This window comes from Palaemon carinicauda, chromosome 33 (genome assembly GCF_036898095.1).
Source record: "Palaemon carinicauda isolate YSFRI2023 chromosome 33, ASM3689809v2, whole genome shotgun sequence".
NCBI lineage: Eukaryota > Metazoa > Arthropoda > Malacostraca > Decapoda > Palaemonidae > Palaemon > Palaemon carinicauda.
In genome coordinates this window covers 9,617,447-9,632,446 of record NC_090757.1, presented here as the reverse complement: position 1 = coordinate 9,632,446, position 15,000 = coordinate 9,617,447, and the positions used below count along the sequence as shown (strand labels likewise).

The 15,000-nt window shown below is 34.2% G+C and overlaps 1 protein-coding gene across 6 annotated transcripts in view; it reads right to left on the bottom strand.

The window, feature by feature from the left end:
• The window catches only part of CRMP (Collapsin Response Mediator Protein), a 404,589-nt gene that overhangs the window by 189,953 nt on the left and 199,636 nt on the right, over positions 1–15,000 (bottom strand). For 5 of the 6 annotated variants that reach the window (XM_068356729.1, XM_068356731.1, XM_068356728.1 and 2 more), the window contains exons 2-3: positions 3,229–3,281; positions 1,415–1,625 (exon numbers count right to left, since the gene is read on the bottom strand). The exons of the other annotated variant lie outside the window; for it this stretch is intronic. In XM_068356729.1, the coding sequence (XP_068212830.1) occupies positions 1,415–1,615 (201 nt within the window). In that variant the 5' untranslated portion in view covers positions 1,616–1,625; positions 3,229–3,281. The remainder of the gene's footprint in view (positions 1–1,414; positions 1,626–3,228; positions 3,282–15,000) is intronic. 6 annotated transcript variants of the gene reach the window in all.

Below are 15,000 nucleotides of genomic sequence, written 5' to 3'. Positions count from 1 at the left end.
GCTAAATGTAATAATCTGGAGCCAAATGTGACCATTTGAAGCTTAATAAAATAATCTGGAGTCAATTGTAATCATTTACAACTAAATGTAATAATCTGGAGCCAAATGTAATCATTTGCAGCTAAACGTAATAATCTGGACCCAAAAGTAATTAGTTATTATTATTATTATTATTATTATTATTATCATTATTATCATTATTTGCTAAGCTACAACCCTAGATGGAAAAGCAGGATGCTATAAGCCAAGGGGCCCCAACAGGGAAAATAGCCCAGTGAGGAAAAGAAAAAAAGAAAAAAGAAAATATTTTAAGAAGAGTAACAACATTAAAATAAATATCTCTTATATAAACTATATAAACTTTAACAAGACAAGAAGAGGAGAAATTAGATATAATAGTGAGCCCGGGTGTACCCTCCAGCAAGAAAACTAACCCAAGACCTTGGAAGACCATGGTACAGGGGTTATGACACTACCCAAGACTAGAGAACAATGGTTTGATTTTGGATTGTCCTTCTCCTAATAGAGTTGCTTACCATAGCTAAAGAGTCTCTTCTACCCTTAGCAAGAGGAAAGTGGCCACTGAACAATTACAGTGCAGTAGTTAACCCTTGGGTGAAAAAGTATTGTTTGGTAATCTCGGAGTTGTCAGGTGTATGAGGACAGAACAGAATATTTAAAGAATAGGCCAGACTATTCGGTGTATGTGTAGACAAAGGGAAAATGAACCCTAAACACAAAGAAGGATCCAATGTAGTACTGTCTGGCCAGTCAAAAGACATGGCGTCTCTTGGCTTGCTAACCACATAAATAAAGTATTAAAATAAATATGAGGGCGGAGTTTTAGAATGACCCAACCTACGTATTTGGTTATCAAATTAATCTTAGAAACTATGAGAAAATAGTGCACGCGACCGATCAATAACGATGGCTGAATATCACACAGACTCAACCTTTCCCACATCCAACCCTTTCCCTAACTACTTTCGGGTTACCGCACCAGGATATAACTGCTCCCTCTCCAACCTACTCGAAAGACGGGGAAAGACCGAGTAGCTAGCTATACGTTATTATATAAGGGATTAGCGCCGACGGACGTTGCTTTCCAATTAGCTAAGATATCTTTTTATAAAGAATGGCTAGATGATTCATGATATACAATTGAAAGTAGTGAATTATACCTTCTTGAAGAGAATGGTAAAACCGGAAAATTATTATTATTATTATTATTATTATTATTATTATTATTATTATTATTATTATTATTATTATTAAAATCCCTATTATCAAAATTATAATAATTTTAATAATTTCAATAATAATAGTAATTCAATAATAATACCAAACAGTAATTTTACTTAAATCTCCTAATGATGACGATGAAATTACTTTTAATTAGATCGCAAAGACTTACCTCTTTCTTGAGTGCGTCGGCCGACTGCTCCGAAGGCAGGTAAGGAGTCTTTTCCACAAAGGCGTCTGGGACATACCCGAAGAAGGACGTCCCCAAAGTCCTGGGCTTGGGTTTGTCTTGCCCTAGGCCCGGTATCCACTGGGGCACGTCATCGTCTTTTTCCTCCTGATGGCGAGACGCACGCCGAAGACCAGAAGACATCCTGACGAAGCTGACGAAGGAGAATCACAAATCGATCTTAATTGCACCATTATATTTGAATATTAAAAAATGACTTGTTTTGGTATTGAAATCTAAACCGATTGGTCTCTCTCTCTCTCTCTCTCTCTCTCTCTCTCTCTCTCTCTCTCTCTCTCTCTCTCAAGAGTTTTGAAAATCACCTAATATATTACATCCTTCCTCCAAAGTAATGAAAATCACCTAATAATTTACCTCTCTCTCTCTCCCTCTCTCTCTCTCTCTCTCTCTCTCTCTCTCTCTCTCTCTCTCTCACAAAAGTTTTGAAAATCACCTAATATATATATTACGTCCTTCCTCCAAAGTTATGAAAATCACCTACTAATTTACCTCTCTCTCTCTCTCTCTCTCTCTCTCTCTCTCTCTCTCTCTCTCTCTCTCTCTCTCTCTCTCTCTCAAGCACTTTATTAAAGGGAAACTGATGGGAAAACTCAATTGAAAAATTAAAGTACAAATGAAAAAAAAGACGATTTATTATTGAAATCTAAACTGATTGGTCCCACCCACTTATCTATCTATCAATCTCTGTGTTAAAGGGATAGCGATATGAAAATTCAAATGTAAAATAATAATTCAGATACCGTGTGATCTAAATACCCAAATCAAAAACTGCGAAGTAATCCTAAATTTAAGATAATTTAAAGAAATACAAAACTAGGGATGCACGTCGAAGGCCGGAAGATATCCAGACGAAGGAGAATCAAGTGGAAATCGGTTTTAATTTTGCAACAGTACAAATGAAAATAAAAACAAAATACCAAGGGTGCGATTTGGTATTGAAATCTTAACCGATTATTCTCACCCGACACCCTACCCCTAATCTATAATCCTGGGTAGTGCCATAGCCTCTGTACCATGGTCTTCCACTGTCTTTTGGGTTAAGAGTTCTCTTGCTTGAGGGTACACTCACGCACACTATTCTATCTTATTTATCTTCCTCTTGGTTTGTTAAAGTTTTATAGTTTATATAGGAGATATTTATTCTAATCTTGTTGCTCTTCTTAAAATATTTTATTTTTCTTTGTTTCCTTTCCTCACTAACTAGGGTTGTAGCTTAGCATGTAATAATAATAATAATAATAATAATAATAATAATAATAATTATCATTATCTACAAGCCAAGATACAACATGGAAAAATATCCCAGTAATGAATGGGAATAAGGAAATAAATAAACTACAAGTGGAGTATTAAACAATCAAAATGAAACATTCTAAGAACATAAACATTAAATTAGATCTCTCCTATATAAACTATAAAAACTTAAAAAAAAAACAAGAGGAAGAGAAACAAGATAGAAACGTGTGCCCGAGTGTACCCTCCAGCAAGAGAACTCTAACCCAGGACAGAGTAAGACCATGGTACAGAGGCTAGGTCAATACCCAAGAATAAAGAACAATGGCTAAAATAGATCCACTCGACCATCTGTTTTCATAAAAATCCTACTTCACCAAAAAAAGAATAAAATTCATGATGTACCCCTGCCAAAAGTATTGGAAACATTAAGTTTATATAAAAAAAAATAGTAGTCTAAATATCTAATTAGTACGTCATAAATTTAAATTATGAAATGTTACCTGTTGAATTATTTAGCGTCTGATATTTGCAAGTCAAACGTCCCAGTGCAATCCTGAAAAGAAAAGAAAACATAATTTACTAAGATGTATGGACATCATCAAGCAATTAATTGATTCAAGTTATAGATAAGTGTTTGTACCGACCTACATTTGTTTAATATTGGTTGTCTCTGCATGAAGGCTACCAATATATCATAAGGAAAATAATAAATCTTCAACTTTTCCTGTCAGTTATTATTATTATTATTATTATTATTATTATTATTATTATTACTACTAATACTACGATTTAAACTACAACTAAGTTGGGGAAGTAGGACGCTATAAGACCAAGGGCTCCAACAGGGAAAAATAACCCAGTGAGGAAAGGAAATAAGGAAATAGATAAGCTACGAGAGATGTAATTAACAATAGAAAATTAATTATTTTAAGAACGTTGTTTCATCATAAGATATGTTATGACACTGCTAATATCATACTAAATATGATATTTGAAAATAATTGTGGCCGAGCAACATATGACAATGTCATATTGTGTTACTAAATGGAAACATGAAAATATCATATTAGGATAAACACAAAGCGTGAATATCCAATGATTTTATAACCGGAAAACACATCATACTAGACGGGCACTCAGTAGAGCGTAGACCTCCGCCGCGGCAGCTTATTTCTCGACCTTTTGCTCGACCTTGATCTTTGACCTTAGCATGTATTAATTGGCGTGGATTTTCATTTACTCAAATATGAACCAAGTTTGAAGTCTATGTGACAATGATGTCCAAACTTATGGCTAGCTAATTAGGTGAATAGGACATTTTGTTTGACCTTGATCTTTGACTTTGACCTTCCAAAATGTAAAAATTTCCAGCTCTTTACATAACAGTTAATCGTGCAAGTTTCATTACTCTACGATTAAAATTATGGCCCGGAAGCTGTTCACAACAAATTCACACATACAAACGGGCAAAAACATAACCTTCCAACTTCCTTGGCGGAAGTAATGAATAAGCTCTGATTAAATAACTCATAATTTACGACATGCTAGTAAGAGAATTTATTTACAAAAGGATATTGTTCTCCAGTCATGCAAACTACCGCCATCTAATTAGGCCGAATTTAACCTCTGACCTCCAACAACCCCCAACTATATAAATCACCTTTAATAATCGGGTCGAGATGATTACCCTAAACGATCCTTAGATAATCATGCAGGATGGATTGATTGACGTCGGAAATAAGAAGCCTCCTTCTAATTATGCAAGCCAATTTGCTTCATTAAGCGATAGGGTCTTTTTAATGGCTCAAATGACTAGTTCAAACTGGGTCAGGAGGTCAAGGCCTGTCTCGATTTCGTTGGAAGTTCTCTTTATCTCTTTTTAGACTTCTGAACAAACGTTGGCTATCTGTGTAGTATGGTTATTTAATCATCAATGGCCTTTAGCACATAAATGCTACAAATAAAGACAAAACAATACACACACGTATACTGCTTTTACTACTAAAACCACAACAACAACAAATATAAAAGCACTGCAAGAGTGCAAACCTCCGCCATGTCTGCGTATTTCTCGAAACTAGCTTGCCTTTCCCGGAATCAATTTAGATCGTAGGCATATTTGAAGCGTGTGTGTGACAACCATGTGAAAAGTTATGGTTAAGTTTAGGGTTAATTCGGTCGAGCTTTTTCTCGACCTTGACCTTTGACCTAGGACTTTCAAAATTGAATCACTTCCACGTATCAAAAAATTGATCCTTGAAAGTTTCACTACTCTTAAGAGTGAAAAATTGTGATCAAAAGTTCTTCACAAACAAACAGACAACCAGGGACAAAAACATAACCTCCTCCTACCTTTGCTGGGAGAGGTAACAACAACATAAAAAAACAAATAAAGCCATCTTTAGTCCAATGCAGAACAAGGATCACAGCCTTCCCCTTATTCATGTCTGGGGTCTGGTCAGTTTTCATTAACACGCTGGCCACTGCGGATTGGTGATGGGGGGAGACTTTTGTCCGATCGCTCACAGCAAACCAACCTAGAATGAGTGGCCTTGACTAGTGCAGCTCATACACACACTTTCACCACGTTAACGTGTGTCTACTCAGAAAGGAATATATGATACATACACACACAAACATATATATATATATATATATATATATATATATATATATATATATATATTATATATACAGTATATATATCAATATATATATATAATATATATATATATATATATATATATATATATATATATATATATATATATATATACTGTATACATACATATATGTACATATATATGCATATACATATATATAAATATAAATATATATATATATATATATATATATATATATATATATATATATATATATATATATATATATATACTGTATATACAGACGCATAATCCTGTGGGTTTTCTTCAGAAACAGATACAAAACCTTGGTCCAATGCGTACAAAAGGAATCGTGCAGCTTATTAACACAAGGGACAACAGTGAGTCACGAGAAACAGCAGCAGAAGCAGCAGAAGAAGAAGCAGGGACATCCGACACCTTCATTGGGGGCCGTCGTAAAAGTGCCCCACGTTCGAATTTGCACGCGAGGCAAAGGTCATAAAAAATAAACAACCTCTTCCTTTTGTTTGTTTTCTTTTCTTGTTGTTGCTGATGCGCGGTGCGTGGTTTCTTGCAGCACATGAAACAAGAATGGAGAGAGAGAGAGAGAGAGAGAGAGAGAGAGAGAGAGAGAGAGAGAGAGAGAGAGAGAGAGAGAGAGAGAGAGAGTGGTTTAAGTTTCATGACAATGCGTAGTTCGTCGTAAAAGCAATAACCGTGGATCTCTTGATTGACAGGTTACATTGCTTGTTGTTCTTGTAGATGCAACTCTTGACATTGACACAGCAACAACAACAGCAACAACAACAATAATGATGATAATAAGTATGAAGACGATGATGATGATGATCATGGATCTAATTTAATTAGATTTTCAACAAATAAAATTAGAAAGCTACTTAATAAGTTCCTATTGATCCCTAACTTAATTTGAAGAACTACATGACGAAAAACGTAAATGATAACTAAAGCACCAGGAAGGTTTCGTATTCCGTAGGGGGAAAACCAAAATCTCAGAGAAGATGAAAAATGTAACGTTTGGGTGAGGAATGCGGAATAACCTGTGCCTAGAGGTTAAAATAGTGATTATAAGGATACTTTACAAAACAAATATCCACGTTTGTGAGGTCTCATAACCATTATTATTATTATTATTATTATTATTATTATTATATTATTAATATTATTATTACCTAAGCAACAACCCTAGTTGAAAAATCAGGATGCTATAAGCCCAAGGGATCCAACAGGGAAAATATCCCAGTGAGGAAGGGAAATAAGGAAACAGATCCAATAGTGAGCCTAAGTGTACACCCAAGCAAGAAAACTCTAACTCAAGATAATGGGAATAATAATAATAATATTATTATTATTATTATTATTATTAGCTATGCTAAAACTCTAGATGAAAACTCAGGATGTTATAACCCCAGGGGTTCTAACAGGGAAAATAGCCTAATGAGGAAATGAAATAAGGAAACATAGAATAGTGTGCCCGAGTGTACCCTCAAGCACTACAAAATACACAAAAGTTTGTTGATACACCTTGAAATCCTTTGCGTTTGTTTTCTAGTTTCCTTTTCACCAAGGAGAGACAGCTTGACTCCCCTCATTTCCCCTCACCTGTCAATCACTCCGATGTACAACTGGGTTGCCATTTATCTCGCGTGATCTCTACCGGAGTACAGCTACTTTAGGAACATCTTTTAAGACATCTGACAGCCATCCGAGGGCAAAGAGGTGAGAACGATTGGAGAAACAGTTGACTTTCTACTGTATGAATACCCTTGCCGTTTCTCAGAGTAGATCTTGAATCATCAGAGGGGTTTCGATATTTGTTATCTCTGGTATCGATCCCTTATCTTTTTTTATTTACCTCATTAGCTAATGAATATTATTATTATTATTATTATTATTTATTATTATTACTATTATTATTATAATTATTATTATCATTATCAATTATTATTAATTACTATTATTATTATCATTATTATTAATATTACTATTATTATTACTATTATTATCCTTATAATTAGTATTATTATTATCATTATTATTATTATTATTATTATTATTACCATTATTATTATTATTATTATTATCATTAATATTATTATTCTTTTCATATATATGATAAAAGTAGTTCTTTAAGGGCACATTCGGGCACACTAGTCTACGTTATTTCTCTTCCTCTGGTCTTTTTATGTTTTAATTATATGTAAGATTTATTTTAATGTTATTGTTATTAAACTTCTTTTGTATTTTATTTCCTTATTCCCAACTAGGCTTGTAACTTAGTAAGTAATAATAATAATAATAATAATAATAATAATAATAATAATAATAATAATAATAATAAATTTTCAAAGATCATTATTAATATGTTAAAAAATCAGAAATTATGTTTTTAACTGGTTCTGTAAATTCAAACTAAATAAGGTGTAAAAACACCCTATGAAGCTGTAACGCCAGTTGAATAAACCAATAACTAACAACTAGACACTGTAAAACATACCTGACAAGTCATCCCCTCAGCAATAAAACTTTCAATAGTGATATCCTTCAATGAAACCAAACCTTGAAGATAGTTGTTCCCTTCCTTTTTTTGCATTATGCAAATTTGCAAAACATTATAACTCTGAGTCAGTTAATCACGCATTATATTACGTCTCTCTCTCTCTCTCTCTCTCTCTCTCTCTCTCTCTCTCTGTATAACCATAGACATTATTAATAACTAAAATATACTTATACACGATTTCAACTTACGATTGTGATATGATTTTCAACTGATATTCTGAAATCCATTGAGTAATTATCTCTCTCTCTCTCTCACTCTCACTCTCACTCTCACTCTCTCTCTCTCTCCTCTCTCTCTCTCTCTCTCTCTCTGTATAACCATAAACATTATTAATAACTAAAATACACTTATACACGATTTCAACTTACGATTTTGATATGATTTTCAACTGATATTCTGAAATCCATAGAGTAATTCTCTCTCTCTCTCTCTCTCTCTCTCTCTCTCTCTCTCTCTCTCTCTCTCTCTCTCTCTCTCTCTCTCTCTCTCTCCAGGCAAATTGCGAGTTGAAATATTTTACTTTTTTTAAACTCAAAGGGGCTTTTTTATTAACTCGCCCAAACGACTCTAGCGCCATCTGTTAGCCTAGTAAAGCAGCCAGTAGGCCTACGATGAAACCCATTTAAACCACCCACTCTTCCTGTCTGGGTTCTGGCACACGACATTCATCATCCCCTAACAAAGTGAACAGATGGAAGGGTTTATGGTCATACAGAGAGAGAGAGAGAGAGAGAGAGAGAGAGAGAGAGAGAGAGAGAGAGAGAGAGAGAGAGAGAGAGAGAGAGAGAGAGAGGGGTAAATTAGCAGGTGATTTTCATAACTTTTGAGAGAAAGAGACGTAATATATTACGCGATTTTCACTACTTTAAGAGAGAGAGAGAGAGAGAGAGAGAGAGAGAGAGAGAGGAGAGAGAGAGAGAGAGAGAGAGAGAGAGAGGAGAGAGAGAGGAAATTAGCAGGTGATTTTCATAACTTTTGAGAGAAAGAGACGTAATATATTACGCGATTTTTCACTACTTTTAAGAGGAGAGAGAGAGAGAGAGAGAGAGAGAGGAGAGAGAGAGAGAGAGAGAGAGAGAGAGAGAGAGAGGAAATTAGCAGGGTGATTTTCATAACTTTTGAGAGAAAGAGACGTAATATATTACGCGATTTTCACTACTTTTAAGAGAGAGAGAGAGAGAGAGAGAGAGAGAGAGAGAGAGAGAGAGAGAGGAGAGAGAGAGAGAGAGAGAGAGAGAGAGGGGGGGGAAGCTAAAATATTAATGATCTTTACAACTTTGACCTATCGTTACACGAAGAAATTTCCCAGAGAATCTATTTATGAATTTGGGGTATACAGCCCATTGTTGGAAAACCAACCAAACAGTTTAACTATGAAATAAAAGTTAAAACAAGTTGGACAGCAAGCATGATGGGAAAAAGTCAGAAGGTAGTTGAATCAGTGGAACTTCTAAAGTTCAAACTTGCAGAAAATGCTTTTATGTTGAAGTCTGACATAAGTCTTTTTATAGTTTACATTTGAAATATCTGTTTTAATGATGCTATTGTTTTTGAAATATTTCATTTTAATTTTTCATTACTTCTTATATCGTTTATTTATTTTTTGTTTCTTTTCCTCACAGGGTTATTTTTCCCTGCTGGAGGCCATGGGCTTGTGGCATCTTGCTTTTCCAACTATGGTTGTAGCTTGGCTAATAATAATAATAATAATAATAATATTAATAATAATAATATGCGTTAGGTAAAATCATAGTCTGCATAAATTTTATCAAGTTACAATAAATATATAGCTAAGCTATTTTAGTTATATGATGTTAATTATATACTTAAGCTAATTATACATTAATTCAAACTATGGTCTTAATAGATATATGTACGTAATATATAGGATTTTTAGCTGATAATCGTCATATGTTCAAGCAAATTAAAAAATTGGTCTTTTTTGTGAAAGCTGAAACCATTGTGATTCAGTCTGGGCGAACTAAGTAAACTATAAGTTTAATGCCTATAATTATTTTTTTCTGGGTAGAGACCGAGACAGACATAAGATGCACCTGGCTATATTCATCTACAATTTGGTTGATTAAGAAATGTTGCCATATTTTCTCACACCTGTTCTGTTTCCATGGGAAAAGGGGATCGTCAGATAGATGTGGCATTTTCTCTTTGAGCGGCGTTGTCATATCTTCCCGTATATTAAGCTCTCTAAGATTTAAGACTGACAGGCAAGATGTGAAACGTGGCAACGCCGGTGACTCAAGAAAAAGAAATATACAAAAATTCTTCTTCAAAGAAGAATTGATGTAACAGAAAATGATCATATGCACACCAATTCAGGTACACTTCGCGCCCAGTAAATTACTGACCCTCAAGGCAAAACAATCCCGTGGAGATTATCACATCCTCACAACTCAATATCATTCGGGGATTTTTATAGATTTGGAGACAGTCAGCAGCGAAGGTCAGTTGTACTATGAAGGTATAAACAGACGTTGGACAGCAAGATGGAGGAAAGGAAGAGAGAGTGGAGAGAAAAAAAAAAAAAAAAAAAAAAAGTTTGCATTTTTGAAGATGTATACAATATCATTAGATACTTTCTACGACTGTGTTCACTCGACCAACATACAGTCGAATAAAATATATACTGATAATCCTTATAAATCATGTACACACATAATTGTATCCGGGTATAATTTTCATAATAAAATAATCTTGGAGAGAGAGAGAGAGAGAGAGAGAGAGAGAGAGGAGAGAGAGAGAGAGAGAGAGAGAGAGAGAGAGAGAGAGAGAGACTTAATTCCGTATTATGGAAATTGCCAGCAAGGCAAGTCATCAGCTTTTCAGACTAACTTTCACAGACGAGGTCAGACGAAAAAAAAAAAAAGAGAAGATATCAGAAAAAGTCTCGTTTACCAAACTTTCATGTGATAGGCTAAAATGAATTGAAGTAAAATCTTCATGGTTTTAAAGGAAATTCTCCATCGTTATTCAAAGAACTAATCATTGAATAGAAATAAATGGCCAATTTGCCTGAAATATTTATAAATAGTTGAGCTACAGGGTCATCCATATCCTGCTTTAATGTAACACATACAAAGACACACACACGTGTGTGTATGTATGTATGTATGTATATATGTACATATATATATGTGTGTATGCATATATATATATATATATATATATAATATATATATATATATATATACACATATATATTGTATATAAGTATATATATATATATATATATATATATATATATATATATATATATATATATATATATATATTATATATATATATAGTATATAAAGTAAGTATAAAAAATACAAAAACAACACTCAGCATCATTGTCTCATTAGTGGAAACTAAGATTTATCAAGCGGGGGAGAAATGACTTTCATAAGTTTAATGATAAATTCATTATAACTTTAAAGATCAATAAGCGAATCATATACCTATTTATTAGTCTAAGGTGGCAAATGGAAGGCAAGTAAAGATAGGATGTGAGGCCTTGTAATCTCATCCCATAAATACAGGTTGGGAATAGGGCGGTTCACACCTTCAGCAAAAAAAAAAAAAAAAAAAAAATGCTTCCAAGTTCTCAAACTATCTCTTATCAGATGCATCATTAAAGGTTCAAAGGCCGCTCATGAATGGCAAAGGCAAGGGACAGATACATTGCCCTATTGAGCTGGATAATGGCCCTAGAGACTGACCATATATATATATATATATATATATATATATATATATATATATATATATATATATATATATATGTATGTATATATATATATATATATATACATATATATATATATATATATATATATATATATATATATATATATGATCAGCGCCCAAGCTAGGACCAAAGAGGGCCAAGCAATGGCTGCTGATGACTCAGCAGATAGACCTATATGCTTCCCCAAACACTCTATCCTTAGCTCACAAAGATGGTGATGGTTGCAGAGACCAAAAAAACTAAAGAGTTTGAGCGGGGACTCGAACCCCAGTCTGGCGATTACCAGTCAAGTGTGGTTACCACATCGACTACCACAACCTGCAATGTTTAATCTCTATCTATCTTCAAGTTAGAGGATTTTTTTTTAGTTCAGTCGAGAATCCTTAAACTTTGAAAAATGTTTCAAAACTTTAAGAGAAACCAAGTCATAAATAAATAAGTTTGTACGTGAAGTTGAGTCATAAGTTCAGTTTTATTAGAAAATGGTGTATCTGAAGTTAGCTGTTTTGTTTAAAAAAAAAAAAAAAACTGTAGATTTGAATTTGATCATAAAAATCAGTGTTATTGTGTCTTGAAGATTCACAATGTAGCCATTTCTTATTACCAAAAAAGATATGATGACTTGTAAAATGACGATAATGAGATACATCGAGTATATTGTCTGTATTTTGGTAAATAACATGCGCTCTCTCTCTCTCTCTCTCTCTCTCCTCTCCTCTCTCTCTCTCTCTCTCTCTCTCTCTCAAGTAACTGTTTCCTACAGCCACAATATGATACGATTCCTTGAAATCACAATAAATGACGAAATACATCAAGCATATTGTCTGGATTTTGGTAAATTTCTCTCTCTCTCTCTCTCTCTCTCTCTCTCTCTCTCTCTCCTCTCTCTCTCTCTCTCTCTCTCAATATATGATACGATTCCTTGAAATGACAAGGATGACGAAATACCTCGAGTATATTGTCTGCCTTTTGGTAAATAATATGCTCTCCTCTCTCTCTCTCTCTCTCCTCCTCTCTCCCTCTCTCTCTCTCTCTCTTTCTCTCTCTCTCTCTCTCCTCTCCTCTCTCTCTCTCCCTCTCTCTCCTCATAAACGCCATTTCCTACCACCACAATATCATCAACATCAGAAGGAATGCAGGACATTTTTTTCCCCCGAACGACCAAAATGACTACCTTCCCACGATTACCAACATTCCCGTCTACCTTTCCGGTACTGCCAACCTCTCTCCTGAAACAAATCACGCAACCAGTCATGGAGTCTGTCCTTATATTCGTTGATTGCCGTAAAACTTCTTTAAATTCAACCATGAGAGGTATGGTTAGATTCTTCCCTCTTGTGTTTCCCGATGTGTCATAATTTGAGGATTTTTTATTCATGATTTTTGTAATATTGTTTGGGGGCATTAATTTAGTTCAGGATTTAGTCATTACTGCTATGAAAGCTAAAATTTTACCAATGCTGCTTAAAACGGTACAGTATATCGTTTAAAACGGTACAGCATATCGTTTAAAACGGTACAGTATATTGCTTAAGTTGGTATAATATATCGTTCAAAACGGTAAAAGATATCGTTAAAAAACGGTAAGTATCGGGTAAAAACGGTACAGTAGATTGTTTAAAGTGGTATAGTATATCGTTTGAAATGGTAAAGTATATCGTTAAAAATGGTATAGTATATAGTTTAAAACTGTACAATATATCGTTTAAAACGGTAGAATATAGAGTTTAAAATGGATAGTATCTGGTTTAAAAAGGTATAGTATATCGTTAAAAATGGTAAAGTATATCACTTAAATAGATAGTGCATCGTTTAAAAACGGTAAAAAATATCAATTAAAACGGTAGCCTACAGTATATCATATAACCTAAATGACCATGAACCTTCAATCTAGCGCGAGAAGCCTTTCTCTCCTCTCTCTCTCTCTCTCTCTCTCTCTCTCTCTCTCTCTCTCTCTCCTCTCTCTCTCTCTCTCTCTCTCTCGCTCTCTCTGTTTTGTTCCATTATAAACAACTAGTAAAATGTAACTTGTGACTATACAAATGTTTTCAAACTTTTATTAACCTGTGACTGATATTTGGAAACCTTAATTTCATTCTAAAATTATCTTTTCAAATGGCGTAGAATGCTGAATTATAAAGAGTTCTACTTGAGAACTAGACGCCCTCTCCATCCCTCTTCCCTAGGAAGGCGTCACCTAGGGGTACCTCGCCAAAGATAATAATTGAATATCTAATAAGATTTTTCTACCTTCACCAGGTCAGTTTGACAGTAGGGGAAGAGAGCAGTCTTAATTTTCATACGTTATCATTCGATCACGAGATCACTTAAAAATTCTATAGAAGGGTTTCATGTTGTTACTGTTCTCAAAATATTTAATTTTTTCTTGATTCCTTTCCTCCCTGGGTTACTTTCCCTGTTGGAACCCTTGGATTTACAGCATATCCTGCTTTTCCAAGAAGGGTTGTAGCTTAGCAAGTAATAATAATAATAATAATAATTATAATAATAATAATAATAATAATAATATAGTCCGAGGAAATGTTCACGAGAGTCTTAAGGGGATCTGGTGTACAAGGAATATCTTTCCGGGTCTGAGTTTCCCTCTGGGGAAATTGCAGGCCTAGATTATATTTCTCCCATTCCCCATTTGGTCATTCCTACCCCTACCCGCCAGAAAAAAAAAAAAAAAAAAAAAAAAAAAACCTACACCACCGGACATGACACATGACGCCGTATCAATTTAGAAATCCTCAATAGCCTATATGATTTATGAACTCAAGTTCTTAGAAGCTGCAGATGCATCGTTCTTTCAAGTCCTTGTTCTAATGTTGAACATATTTCATTTCAACTCTTAACTATTTCGTTTGTTTCGTTATATTAAGAGTCACTCTTCGTCGGCGTGGGGAAGATTTTTTGGGTGGGAACATTATCCCAGGTCTAAAGTCGCCCCCTTGGGAAATTTAGTCTGGCCCAGAACTCCTTTTGAAGGAATTTTGGCAAACTAGTATACCAAATCCAAATGGTTTATCAATAAATTGGGGGTTATCTACTGTAGTGCCATGATAGATCCGCGAGTTGTGTGGTGTGTGGTGATTATTTTCTAGTTCACTATAGGTTTCAGTTACTCAAATTAGTAATTGTGCGTTTCGAAAGGAAAATGTTCAGCCTTGAAATACCTTTAGCATGGATAGTTCAATTTGAACGTAAAATTAACAAAGGTCAACTTAATCATTATTCATTATTCAAAGTGTTATTCTTACAAAAACATGCAAAAAGTTCGATGACTTATTATCCAACATCACTATGAAGCAAGTAA